Source organism: Lupinus angustifolius, chromosome LG20 (assembly GCF_001865875.1).
Source record: "Lupinus angustifolius cultivar Tanjil chromosome LG20, LupAngTanjil_v1.0, whole genome shotgun sequence".
In the NCBI taxonomy this organism is placed as follows: Eukaryota; Viridiplantae; Streptophyta; class Magnoliopsida; order Fabales; family Fabaceae; genus Lupinus; species Lupinus angustifolius.
Genome location: NC_032028.1, coordinates 2,580,192 through 2,594,476, shown reverse-complemented (window position 1 = coordinate 2,594,476; position 14,285 = coordinate 2,580,192). Strand labels below are relative to the sequence as shown.

Sequence of the window (14,285 nt, the reverse complement as noted above, 5' to 3'; positions counted from 1 at the left end):
TGTTTAACTTAATTGCATTTATCACATTTTTTGTATAAAAAATTACACTTATTTCTTATACAGGGGTAGTCAGTGTAATGAAAGTACAAACTATGGGAGGTTTGTGTAAGTTTAGAAAAGTGATGGGTGATTTATCGCTCATGAAATTGCCCTCATAGATCTAAGAAACAATTTGCATTAAATTTTAGAACATACAATTGATGTTTTAGAATTGGTAAAAAAAATTAATCTCTATTATTTCCTATAAGATATAAGGTTTTGATAATTTCAATTAGAGATTGAAGTATGTTAGACTGAATTGGAAAATCAAGATGAACCGGATATTTCCTTAAAAAGGTCACAATTAGATTTTTTGAAAATTCATAATTAGCTTTAAAAATAGACCAAATTGTTTAAAATTCTTATTGAGCCTAATAAATCGTCTCATTTAATTATATTATACAGTATTATTATATATGAAATTTTAATATATAATATATATAAAAATATAATTAAATTGATAGTGTTAGATAAACTTCTAATGTAGTTGAATAAAGCTCATCCATCTAATTCATTTTATTCCTATTTCGAGACTTCACTAAATAAAATAGAACAGTTCTATAAAATTAGTCATGGAACTAAATAAAACTTATTAAATAGCTAAAAGGTACATGTAATATTATATTTATTATCTAGGTAATGCCAATGGAATAATTTTTATACTCTAAATACATAATTCATCATTTGTTTATAGTTTATACTACTATTATTTACGAGTCAAGGATAATTAATATATAATTTATAGATGATATGTTAACAATATAAAAATTATTATATTATTAGTGCATAAATATTAAATTTATTTATTTATATGTTTATTAATTAATTACATAATTACTTATTTATTTTGGTATCTAATGTTATTTGGTAGAAATTTAGAGGTTAGAATTTTGGTATGAATTTTTAAAAGGTCTTATAATTTTGATACAAAAGTTATGAAGTTATTTTAATTTTTGTTCATTCTAGACTACCAAAATCTACACTAAAATACCTGTATAATATTTCAAATCCAAAATATAACTATCCAAATACATATGAGATATTATTTATGAATGAATGTTAATACAACTATGTTTTCTGCACCTAGCTATAAGATCAATAGTAAAAGTTTAAAATTTATTAGCACACAATGATAAATTTGGTTTTATTTTATAGTATTTGGACTATTACCTTATTATTTATTATGTGCATTGATTAGTATTTCATATTTTACTATGTATCATTGACTAAATTTTTGTCAATTTCATGTCAAAAACTAAAACTTTTGACTAAATTTTTATCCATTTCATTTCATGTTGTGAAGTATTAAAACTTTTGTCTATTTCAAGTTAGCAAGTGTTAAATCATAATTAAATTATATTTGAATAAATGAGTTAATATAGAAATAGAGACTTATTATGAACCTCGAGGAGAACCAAGTTTAATCTTCAAAGGAAATATTAAGATAGGAGAAGAAACTTTAATTATTTCCATAAGTATCAATAATAAAAGTTTAAAATTCTATAGGCCAGACATATTGTGACTACACTGTGAATAATATTAGCACAAAATGATGAATTTGGTTTTATTTTATAGTATTTGGACTAATACTTTATTATTATTTATTATATGCATTATATTTATTAGTATTTCACATTTTTACTAAATTCTTGTCAATTTTTGGCAATTACTAAAAAAATTCACTAATTTTTGTTCATTCCATATTGCCAAGTATTAAAACTTTTGTCCATTTCAAGATACCAAGTGTCAAATCTTAATTGAAGTATATACCGATAAATGAGTTAACATAGAAATAGAGATTTACTACCCTTGAGGAAAAATAAAATTTAATCTTCAAATGAAACATCAAGAGATGAAAAGAAGCTTGACGAAAATTTTAATTATTTCCACAACTATCCATGATAAAAGTTTAAAATTATATAGGGGATACATATTGTGACTACATTTTGAATAATGTTAGCACAAAATGTATTTAGTTTTATTTTATAGTATTTGGACTAATACCTTATTATTTATTATGTAGATCCATTACACTTTCACATTTTTTTCAAATTCATGTTAAGAGTTACTAAAACTTTTGACTAAATTTTGGCCCATTTATGAGGGAGCTATCCACTTGAGAAAATGAGTTATTGTGATAAATAAGAACATTTATATATAACATTGGATCTTGATTGAATGATTAGGATTAGAAGATATATGTATATGACTATCATGTGAATAATAACTAACTTTTAATTCTAATCATCTATGATTGGTTATAATGTCCAGATTTATTGTTCCCACAAATTTTATATGAGAACTATTTTCAGTTGAGTAGCTCTCCAAGTTACCAAGTGTCAAATGTTAATTGACATATATACTGACAAATAGATTAACATAGAAATATAGATTTACTACTAGCCTTGAGGAGAACTAAAGTTTAATCCTCAGAGGAAACATTAAGATGGGAGGAGAAGTTTGGCTATATCTGAGAAATTTTAATTATTTCCACAAGCATCACTGATAAAAGTTTAAAATTCTATAGGGGGAACATATTGTTACTACACTTTTTTTGTACTACCAATAATATATCATCATATTTTTTGGGTAAGAAATTAATCTTTTTCTGGGTTTGTGTCTGCATCTCCAACAAGTGTCGCTTCCACCAATCAAACCACCGACCTTGGAATTCAGTATGACCTTATATCACTAGACCAATACTTTGGTGGTATATTGTGACTTGGAATAATATTAGGATGAATTTGGTTTTGTTTTATAGTATTTGGATTAATACCTTATTATTATTTATCATGTGCATTGATTAGTATTTCACATTTTTAGTAAGTAGGTATCATTGATTAATTTTTTGTCAATTACTAAAACTTGTGAATAATTTTGGTCCATTTCATGTTGCCAAGTATTAAAACTTTTGACAATCCCAAGTTATTAAGTGTCAAATCTTAATTGATGTATATACCGATAAAGGAGTTAACATAGAAATAAAGACTTACTACGACTCTTGAGGAGAACTAAAGTTTAATCTTCCAAGGAAAATTAAGATAGGAGGAGAAGCTTGACGATATCCTATTTTTACAAGTATAAGGAATTATATAGTCTAGACATATTGTGACTACATTTTGAACAATATTAACAGAAAATAATGTATTTAGTTTTATTTTATAGTATTTGAACTAATGCTTATTATTATTTATTATGTGCATTGATTAGTATTAAACATTTTTAGTATGTAAGTATCATTGAGTAAATGTTTTTCAATTTCATGATTGTAATTACTAAAGTTTGCTTAAGATAAATAAAAAATGTATTACTTAAACCAACATCCGTTGGTAACAAAACTTGAAGATGTGATAATTTAATTATTTTTATGGCTTTAAAAAGATTATCATATACTTGTTGAATGAGGTACACAAAGTCACAAACCAACAAAACTCTTCAAAAAAGTTACACTAAAAAACAGAATGGCAGATGATCTATATTAAAAAGAAAAAACGATGTATATATTCACAGTATTTACATCTATTTAAAAGAAATGAATCTTAAAAATAATCATAAAAAGTATAATTATTAATAAAATTAATATTAATCATTATAATGGCTAATATCCTTATTTTCTATATAATAAATTAGGAAAAATGTTTTGGTAAAAGTAGATTCTGAATTCTACATGGAATTCAAACAATAAGGTGTAAAGAAACAAACAAGATTCAACATTCTCCACTTGGTGGATTCAAAGAATTTGATTATTTAATTTCTTATTAATTGTTAAAAGTTGTTTAATATTAAATTTATACTAATCATAGTGAATAAAATAAGTAAGAATTCTAATCATCATTCTCAAAAGTAATGAATAAATCTTCCAATAAGTAATTATATTAAAATAGACAGCTGGAAAATATATAGTCTCTTTCATATATCCTACTAATATATCTTATCCCTTTTCATTATTTAGAAAACATTATAGGACTATAATTTCACCTTCATTTAATAGCATGCCTTAATTTATGATCTTACATGAAAGAAAAAATAAATTTTGGCCAACTGAGAGATAGATTAAATTGACACTTAAAATATTGCATAGAAAAAATAAATTATGTATTATACAAAGAACATCAAAATCTTGTATATATACAATATCTTATAAGAAGTAAAACAACAATACTAAGGAATAGAGATAAGTACAAGAGTTTATAAAACAAAAAGGAGAGTACATACAGTTTGTTAAGAAATAGAGATATCTCAATGGCATTGCCTGATAGCAGTTTTTCTGTAGATAGCTCTACAAAATATGATGATGATGGTCGCATAAAACGTACAGGTATCAACATTATCATTAAACAATACCTTAAATCAAAGCCATAACGTTATTTCTATTACTATTATTATCTTTCTAAACTTCTGTCACCTTATTACTATCAGAAAATAATTTCTATATTTTATTTTGTTTTCTCAACAACAATCAGACATGTATCATGATTAATTGTTTTTGTTATATGGAGAATACATATGTAATTTAGATAAAAATAATAATAATCTGAAATAACGAAACTTGTATTACAACAATGTAAGTTGTTTGCTGAATTTTTGAACATCACAAATACATGATTATATCAAGTTATCCTTATTATTGTGTCCATGAATCTTAGAACAATATTGATGTAACATATTTTGTGTTTTAATTTAACTTTAGTAATTGTATTTGGTATGAAGGAACATGGGTAACAGCAAGTGCACATATAGTAACGGCTGTGATTGGTTCTGGTGTGCTTTCATTGGCTTGGGCTGTTGCGCAATTGGGATGGATTGCAGGACCAATTATTCTGATCATATTCTCACTCATCACTCTATACACTTCTTGCTTGCTCAGCGACTGTTATAGGTCCCCTGACCCTATTACTGGAACCAGAAATCGGAAATATATGACCATGGTCAAGAATATTCTAGGTAATTACAAATATGTAAACACTAATAATTTAAAAGTTTTATATATTGTTATTTAATTATTTATTTTTAATTATCATTAATCATTTAAGAAAATAATACAAATAAATATTAGATAATATATTGACTCTATATAAGTTTTTATAGTGATAATGTATAAATACTACTGTTAATTACAAATACTGCAATTTTGAAGATTTCTATACATAAATGCATTTCCTGTGTTTGCTTTGTTTATTTAGATATCAGAGTTGACCACTGGGTCATCAATTTTTTCAAAGTCAAACTCAGTTTTAATTAAGGACTTGAGTACTTAACATTCATCTGTACATGAATTTAGAACGCTAATAATATATTAACGATGCATGTTTTTTGTTTGGATTTAATATGTTCAGGTGTATACATTAAAAGTATAAGTGCTTTTTAAACATTCAGTAAATTATTCATTTTTCATATGTTAATTATTATTGACTTTCAAATAAAAAATAATACAGATCAATGATGAATAATATATAATCAATATAAAAATTGTATATTCACGGTGCATAAATTTTAACTACCACTTAAACTTTAATTCTTCGTTGACACAACTTTCTTCAAATAAGAGACGCAATAAATTTCAACTAGCTTATATATGTATAGGATTTCTTCCTCTTTTTAGATATAATATTAATATCCATGCCCAATTCTTTACGACTAGTGATTAATATTTTTGGGTTGAGATCTTCTCCATTAATGGAGAAATAAATAAAAATAAGTATTTATTTATTTATTAATGGACAGAATTTTTGTTCAATGTTTTTGTATTAGACATGGAGATAGAGTAACTTTTATATCTCATAGTCAACCACCTATCCTTTTTTACATTTTCCCCCTAATATAAATGTTTATGGAACCACTCATTTTTAAATAGTCATATTACCTTTTGTTTATTTTATAACCAAATTTAATATATTTCAGGTTAATTAAGGACACTGGTTAAAAGTCCATTAATTGTTTGATTTAATAAATAAAAAGGCATACAGATAATTAATATTATGATTCATAATGTGATTATTGAGAAATTGTTTAAATTAAAAGTGATATTTGAATTTTTGGAAATGTAATTAAATTTTTATATTTAAGACAAAAAGTGTTTATTATTTGCTTATAATTAAGACGTGATGGAGTAACTATTAAACCGAAAAATTTATTGTCAATATTTATTTCTCTTATATCTAACTGTTTACATTTTTATATCTACGGTGTGTTGAATAAGTATTTAGTTTGTTTCAGTTGAATTTGCCTTTATTTATAAGTTATTAGATCTTTAGCTTTGACCCCCTTTAATGAAATTCTAACTTACCATTTTTTAAATGATTCATCGTGACTCAACAGATATGCTACAAGAACTTTATATACTTATATAAAAAAGATATCAGGGACCTACCCGTTATGGCTATTTTCTGTCTTTTATCTTTTCTTTGTATTAAAATATATATAAAGTTGTAGGAATTTCACTCATTATAGACTAGTGTAACCAGATTTACACCTTTTCAAGCACATGGATTTCAATCCATTGATTAAAAAAAGGATTTCAGCAAATGTCAATTTACCCCTCAACAACTTTTCACAAAACAAATTAATGAAAGTCAATGTTAGAAAATAATTTCATGCTTTTAAGATATTTTGATTCATTTGTCATTTTTTTTTAAAAACTCTTGTTTTTAAACAACCCTGTATTATAGCTGTATTATTATTTTTTATAAAATGTCTTATCATTTAATTTAAGTTTAACTTAAAGCCAATAGTTAATGAAGAAACCTCAGCGTTTAAAAGTAATGTTCAAACGTGGATCATGTGTTTTTTCTTTCTCTTCAGGGGGAATGCAGTACAAGCTTTGTGGATTGGCTCAGTACGTAAATCTTATTGGAGTGACCATTGGATACAGTATCACTGCCTCCATCAGTATGGTGTAAGAACCTAATAATCTTTCAGTTTAATATTTTATATAGTCATACATTAACAATCCTTTATCTACCATACTCTTGTTTAAAATTTAATGATGATCAAAATATTAATATGGATAATATTTATCTATAATTTATATTTTATATGATGGAAGATCTTCATTCATGGTTTATAACATTTCTTCATGAGCTAATTGGAAAAAACATACAAGTGAGTTTAACACTACATCTTAACCCAAAACTTTAAGGCATTAAATCTATGGGTCCATCCACTTATATGTTCTTTAACTCAATAATTTTTGCTCAATGTGAGACTTCTTCATTTACACTTGGAAGTTGGAATACCCAATATTATATCTATACTATATATCTATGTCTATACTATATTAAAACAAAACTTGATATAACTAACACTATGATTCTATTTTTCTGTTTTGCCCTTAATATTTTTTATTTATAAAGTAAAATCATATAATTCTAGATAACTATAATTAATACATCTTACTTTAAGTTGGATATTATAATAAATACAAAAACTATAACATGCCCAATACAGAAACACTAATTCTCTAAAATAAAAAAATACAAATTTAATATTTAATACCATAAAATAAGAATGCGGGTCGGCAGACACAAAGAGTTTGCCGACACACTAGTTATATAAAGTTAAAACATCTTATAATTACCTATATATGGTGTAATTTTCTCCTTGTCTATTTTACCATTCTAAGTAACTATTATTACCATATTTTCTCATAAAAAATATTAATGAAAGTTACATACACTAAAAATATCAAACTACCAATATAATTTTTAATGTAAGTTTTAGTAATATCACAATTCATGTTCATATTTTTCTATTACATAAAATATAATATCATGTACTCAATATAAAAAATTTGATATAATTCTTTTAAATAAAATATATAAAAATTAAGTATTCAATACTAGAAAATAAGAACGTGTGTCGACAGACATGAAGTGTTTATCGACAAGCTAGTTATATATAAAGTCAAAAAAACTTCTCATAGCTACCTATATTATGTAATTTTCTCTTTCCTATTTTGCTCTTCTAATTAACTAAAATTACAATATTTTTGCACACAATAAAAATATTAATGAAAGTTAAATATCAAACCAAGAATATATTTTTTATTAATATCACAATTCATTTTCCTATTTTTATCACGAAAATTATAAATGTACACTCAATACAAAAAATGTGATATAATTTTCTAAAAATAAATATATAAAAAGTTGAATAGCTAGTATTAATAATATAAAGCACTTATTGTGGATAAGTGTATTTTAAATTCCTAATATTTAGTTTGGAATTGAAAAAAATAGTTAGCCTTGAGAACTGAAATAATGTGTTTCATTCAATTCAAAGCCATGCATACACAATATAACATTTTTTGCATACCCTATAAACATGTTAGTTAGATAATGTTTCATTTTTATTAACTTGCAGAGCCATCAAAAGATCCAACTGCTTCCATGAGAAGGGGCACAATGCAAAGTGTCATACACCAAACTACCCATTTATGGTAATATTTGGGGTTGTACAAATTTTATTAAGCCAAATCCCAGACTTTCATGAACTTTCATGGCTCTCTATTCTTGCTGCTATCATGTCTTTTGGTTATGCTTCCATAGGAATTGGTCTCTCCATAGCCAAAATTGCAGGTTAGTCATTCAACTTAAACATAAAATCTTATTTTAATACCCCCTCGGTAATGTTCAAGGTTAGGCACGACAAATATTAAATGAGGTAAAAACATTGATACAATTTTACTAATATAATTCATTTAATGCCCATTTAAACTAAATTAGAAAAAATGAAGAAATGTGAGGTGGAAAATAGGAGTATAGTAAATAAGAATATAGTTAGAAAATAAAGTATAATTGTGTATTAGATTTCTAAAACATCAAAATATATGGAATGAATGTAATATCAATTTTTTTTATCATGATACATATTTACTTCAATATTTTTATTTTTCTGAGTATTTGAATTGAGTTTAATAGTTATACAATGAGTTTAATAATCATACAATTAATAACTATAAAATTAAAGAGAAGATCATCAAAATTTTAGAAATTTTTTTTATTACCCCACAATTCATATGCATAAAACATTATTGTATATATTTTGATTAATGATTTACCCACATTTAAATAGGATACCAAAAATATTCGAAATGTGAGTATACATAAAAATATTCACAATTGGTACCCTTAATAATAACTCATGAGTAAGAATATATATATATATATATAATAATTTTTTTGTCAGTAGACTCTAATCATAAATTCAACATACATATATCTTATTATTCATGTAATAATTATTTTTATATAGTGATTATTAAAAATACATAAATATATAATTTAAATTGAAAATTATTGGATATTCTTAAATACCCACTTCCAAGAGATACTCACAAATAAAAACTGATAAGCACCACGCACATCTATCCAACCTGTTGTCATTCCTAAAGTTGGATTTGGTGTCGAATGATTTTTTATAATATTTTTTGTTGAATATGTGATAAGAAAACAAAATAAACTAAAGGTAAAGATAAAATCTATATGATGTAAAAAACTTGTATATTGACTTGAATTGTATTATTTTGGAACATAAAGGAGGAGAACATGTACACACAAGCTTGACAGGAACTATTATTGGAGTTGATGTTACAAACAGTCAGAAAATATGGAACACCTTTCAATCAATTGGAAACATAGCATTTGCATATGCCTTCAGCACCGTCCTTGTTGAGATACAAGTAATCCATCTTACACAAAATTAATTTATTTCATACCCTTCTACATAATATTTGAGCATGTTATGATACATGTTAGGCATTAAATACTTATTAATTATGAAATTAATAATTAAAAATAAAAACAAAATTCAAACTATAATACCTTCTCCGGTTATCATTATTACTTCACATATGGATATAAAAATTAATTTGATTTCATTTTTTACGAACAGGACACACTAAAATCAAGTCCACCGGAAAATAAAGCCATGAAGAAAGCAACAGTAACTGGAGTATCAATAACCACAACGTTCTATATGTTATGTGGCCTTTTAGGCTATTCAGCATTTGGGAACGATGCACCTGGAAATTTCTTAACAGGGTTTGGTTTTTATGAACCATTTTGGCTTGTTGATATTGGTAACATTTTCATTGTTGTTCATCTTGTGGGGGCCTATCAGGTAATTTCATCAATGAACAAAAGTTGCTATAATTTTTGTTTATCTACACTGTTGGTTGAATATTAGTGGTGTCAGTTACATAAATAATTATGTTTATTTTGTGTATACCTTGTACAGGTATTTGCACAACCAATTTTTGATCTTGTGGAAAGTGCTTGTACCAAACGTTGGCCAGAAAACGAGTTCATCACAAAAGAATATATTGTCAACCTTCCAATGATTGGCTCAATCAGAATAAATCTCTTCAGGTCCATATGGAGAACATTGTATGTGATATTCACAACATTCTTAGCTATTATACTGCCCTTTTTCAACAGCATTGTGGGGTTACTAGGAGCTATTTCTTTCTGGCCCCTGACCGTGTACTTTCCAACAGAGATGCACTTGGTACAAGCTAAAGTGCCCAAGTTTTCTATAACTTGGATAGGATTGAAGTCACTTGCTATGTTTTGTTTGCTTGTAACTCTTCTTGCTGCAGCTGGATCGATAGAAGGAATTGTCACTGAGCTTAAAACTTATGCGCCCTTCAGCTAGATGTACCCTTTGCTTCCCTTCAGTGCCTTTTTATGCACACAATTGAGGACAAAGATCATTTGTCCCGATATACTTTTCCGTGTCCTAGACCAATTAGATATTGTCACATAAATAAAAAGAAATTTAAAAAAAATAAAAAGTAACATTCTAATTGGTTTGAGACAAATAGAGAATAATACACCAATCATATAGATGGGTCTTTCTTAGCTTTGCTTATTTTTGTATTTTCCATTTTATCCAAAAAAAGAAAAAAAAGAATGAGATATTGCTAGGGGATGTGATTTTTCACAATTGGACCTCATTGGTCGACTATTTAATAACTTTCTTGCCCTTGTTGGTTGTAAGCCCTTTGCTTATCAAATTATAAATATGTTTCAATTTATTGAATTTGTGTATATTATGTGGGGTTCATGTGTGTGTGGAAGATAGGTAAAGTTTCAAACGCTAGGCTAAGTGGAACATCGTTTTACATGTGAGCTTTAATTTTTTTTCGTTGCTGTGGAGGATAAGTAGAATTTCAAAATTTTGTTGTGAGCATCGTTATACAAACCCTGATATGATAAATATAATTTTAATATGAAAACAATATAGCCAAAATTTAATATGGAGGAGTGAAATTTAGAATTTGGGAGAAAGGTTTATAATTTTGTGAAGTGTGCATTATACTAAATTTGTTTGGAAGTTTGATATTGAAAAGGAAGAGAAGAAATGTTTTAGAAAGGCTCCTATCATTTGATAGTTGGATGAAGGAGAAATGAAGATTTTAGAGGGTTTCTAAAACTATTCATGTGTTTATTTTTATATTTCCCTTAATTTCCCGTCTGTGTTTTCAACTCACACCATGGTAACCACCAGAAACCGAACTCTATCTACCAGCCAAGTCTCAAGTACTCTTCCCCCACCAAGACAACCATCCTATCAGGCCAGCCGAAGCCACCATACCACTCCAGAACAACAACCAACCACCCAACACCTCCTCCAGATGCTGGAACGCCAGGAGCGGCTCATCTAGCAGCAGGCCGACGTAATACAAGAACTCCGCCAATCCAAAATAAACCCTGAGGATCACTCGGAACGCCCTATTCACGAAAGTAACCGTGAAGAGTCGGCGAGCGAGTCCCGCCCACCATCCCAACTAACCCCACACCACTCTTGCGGTGTTAGACATCCTTTTACACCTACCATCATGGCTTACCCGTTACCCTCTCACTTCAACCGCCCCACAAACATGGACAAGTATGATGGAACGACGGACCCACAAGATCACATTGACGCCTTCGAGGCATCTATGTTGTTCCATGGGGCGACCGACCCCATTATGTGCAGGGCTTTCCCCCTGACTCTTAAAAAGGCGGCCCTCCAATGGTTCACCCGCCTGGCTCCGGCAGCATCAACACCTAGGGATCTCTAGCTTTGGCCTTCAACACAATGTTCACGGCAAACATGGAGCAACCCAGGTCATCATACACACTGTCTGGCATTCGCCAATGATCCAATGAATCCATCCGGGCATATCTAGATCGGTTTAATACTGATGCCATGAAGGTGCGTACTCTAAGCCCTGAGGTAGCAGTGCATGTCCTCGTTATGGGACTTCAAGAAGGTCTTTTCCGCACGGAATTGGCCAAATACACCGATCTTACCATGGAGGACCTCCGCTCCAAAGCCCAACAATTCATCAATCTAGAAGAAACCCACCACATCCACGCCCATCCCGAGCCCCAAACACATCATCCCGACGATCGCCACAACATCGTCGACCGAAGCCTCCAAGAAGGCGGTCCCCTCCACAATATCAACAACGACGCCCTACCCCACGACCTCAAGCGGATAGGCACCGAGCAGACAACCGCAGGCCAAGGAGCCCAATTGATATCAACACTATTTCAGGAGGTTTTGCTGCCGGGGGTACCTCCAGGACCGCCCAGAAGAAATATGTGCAGGAGGTAATGCACGTCGCTGCCATAAACTCCCAGCAGAGATAGAGCTACAGATCAGCTCCCCCTATTACTTTCAACGACCGCGATTATGAAGGTGTCGTCCGAGGACATGATGACCCCCTCGTCATTACCGCCAAACTCAATAATAAAAAGGTTAGTCACCTATTCATTGACCAGGGTAGCTCGACTGACATCATATTTCAGGATTTGTTTGAAAAAATGGAGCTCCGTGACCGCGACCTCCTACCATATGATGGGAAGTTGGTCGGATTTTCCGGTTAGGGAATCACCCCAGGGGATATGTAGAGATTTGGCTAACAATCGGCGACCACCCTATGAGTAGGACCATCCAAACAAAGTTCTTGGTCGTCAAGTGCGATTCAGCATACAACGCCATTATCGGCCGGCCAACTTTGAACAGGCTTGAAGCGACCGTCTCTACGCCCCACCTATGCATGAAGTTCCTCTCAATCAGCCTCCAAGTCTGCACAGTAAAAGGGGACCAGCATTCGGCCCGCAGTTGCTACTAGATGAGTCTCCGCCCCCACTTCAGCAAACAGTCCGCCCCCCCCCTCCAAAAGATCTCGGGGTGTGCACATGGTAGAATTGGATGTCTGGACGGACGAAATAGACTTTCGACCACAGCCAGAGGGAGAAAAAACAACTTTACAGCTGGGCCAATCCCCAGAACAGGTAGTGTACCTTGGCAGTTCCCTTCCACTGAGCCAAAGGTTGCGGCTGGAGACATCTTTGAAGGCAAACTAGGACCTCTTCGCCTGGTCGGCGGCAGATATGCCTGGTATAGATCTTCCTTTGCCCTGCCATCGGCTAACGACAAAACAAGGTGCTAAACCGGTGGCGTAAAAAAGGCACAAAATGGGGGTGACAGGACCAAGGAAATCGCTTTGAAAGTAGCCGAGTTGTTAGAGGCGGGTTTCATCCGCGAGATCAACTACACCACGTGGTTGGCAAATGTTGTGTTGGTGAAGAAACCATCAGGGAGGCGGATGTGCGTGGACCACACGAATCTCAATAAGGTATGCCCTAAAGACCCTTATCATCTTCCAAACATTGACCATTTGGTGGATAATTCTTCAGGCTATCAGTACCTGTCCTTCATGGACGTATATTCCGGATACAATCAGATTCCGATGTACCCTCCCGACCAAGAAAAAATAGCGTTCATCACTGATCAGGCTTCAATCCCTCGACTAGTCAGAAGAAAACCGAGGAATTTGCCCGCCTCCACTCCGAAAGTGCATTTTTCTGGATTTAGTCGCATGTTGTACTTGCGGAGTTGCTGAAAAATGCTTGCCAAAATGGATACATGATCTTCGCCGGGGAGGCTTTTGGCGATCATATCATCCATGTAGACTTTCATGTGCTCTCCAGTTTGCCGGCAAACACCTTGCTCATCATCCTTTGATAAGTCGCCCCAACATTTTTCAAACCAAAGGGCATGACAGTGTAGCAGTAGGCGGCCTGATCAGTGGTGAACGCTGTTTTTTCTTGGTCGGGAGGGTACATCAGAATCTGATTGTATCCGGAATATGCGTCCATGAAGGACGGGTACTGATAGCCTGAAGAATTATCCACCAAATGGTCAATGTTTGGAAGAGGATAAGGGTCTTTAGGGCATACCTTATTGAGATC

At 30.7% G+C, this 14,285-nt stretch overlaps 2 protein-coding genes across 2 annotated transcripts in view; one reads left to right on the top strand and one right to left on the bottom strand.

Annotated features, from left to right (window-relative positions):
- LOC109336060 overlaps positions 1 to 14,285 on the bottom strand; it is a 24,555-nt gene that overhangs the window by 7,112 nt on the left and 3,158 nt on the right. The window lies entirely within an intron of this gene.
- Positions 4,260 to 10,759, top strand: LOC109336059 (amino acid permease 6-like). Its single transcript, XM_019572413.1, has 7 exons — positions 4,260 to 4,357; positions 4,750 to 4,983; positions 6,841 to 6,934; positions 8,401 to 8,615; positions 9,576 to 9,718; positions 9,931 to 10,158; positions 10,276 to 10,759. Exons 1-7 carry the CDS (start codon positions 4,282 to 4,284, stop codon positions 10,690 to 10,692), a joined length of 1,407 nt encoding a protein of 468 aa, XP_019427958.1. The 5' UTR covers positions 4,260 to 4,281; the 3' UTR covers positions 10,693 to 10,759.

What these genes read in the sequence shown, in the direction of transcription:
- LOC109336059 (XM_019572413.1), top strand. Translation starts at nt 4,282, where the DNA reads ATGGCATTGCCTGATAGCAGTTTTTCTGTAGATAGCTCTACAAAATAT. An exon ending in ACTGCCTCCATCAGTATGGT is followed by an intron (nt 6,935 to 8,400) that starts GTAAGAACCTAA and finishes ATTAACTTGCAG; the next exon opens with AGCCATCAAAAGATCCAACT. An exon ending in ATCTTGTGGGGGCCTATCAG is followed by an intron (nt 10,159 to 10,275) that starts GTAATTTCATCA and finishes TACCTTGTACAG; the next exon opens with GTATTTGCACAACCAATTTT.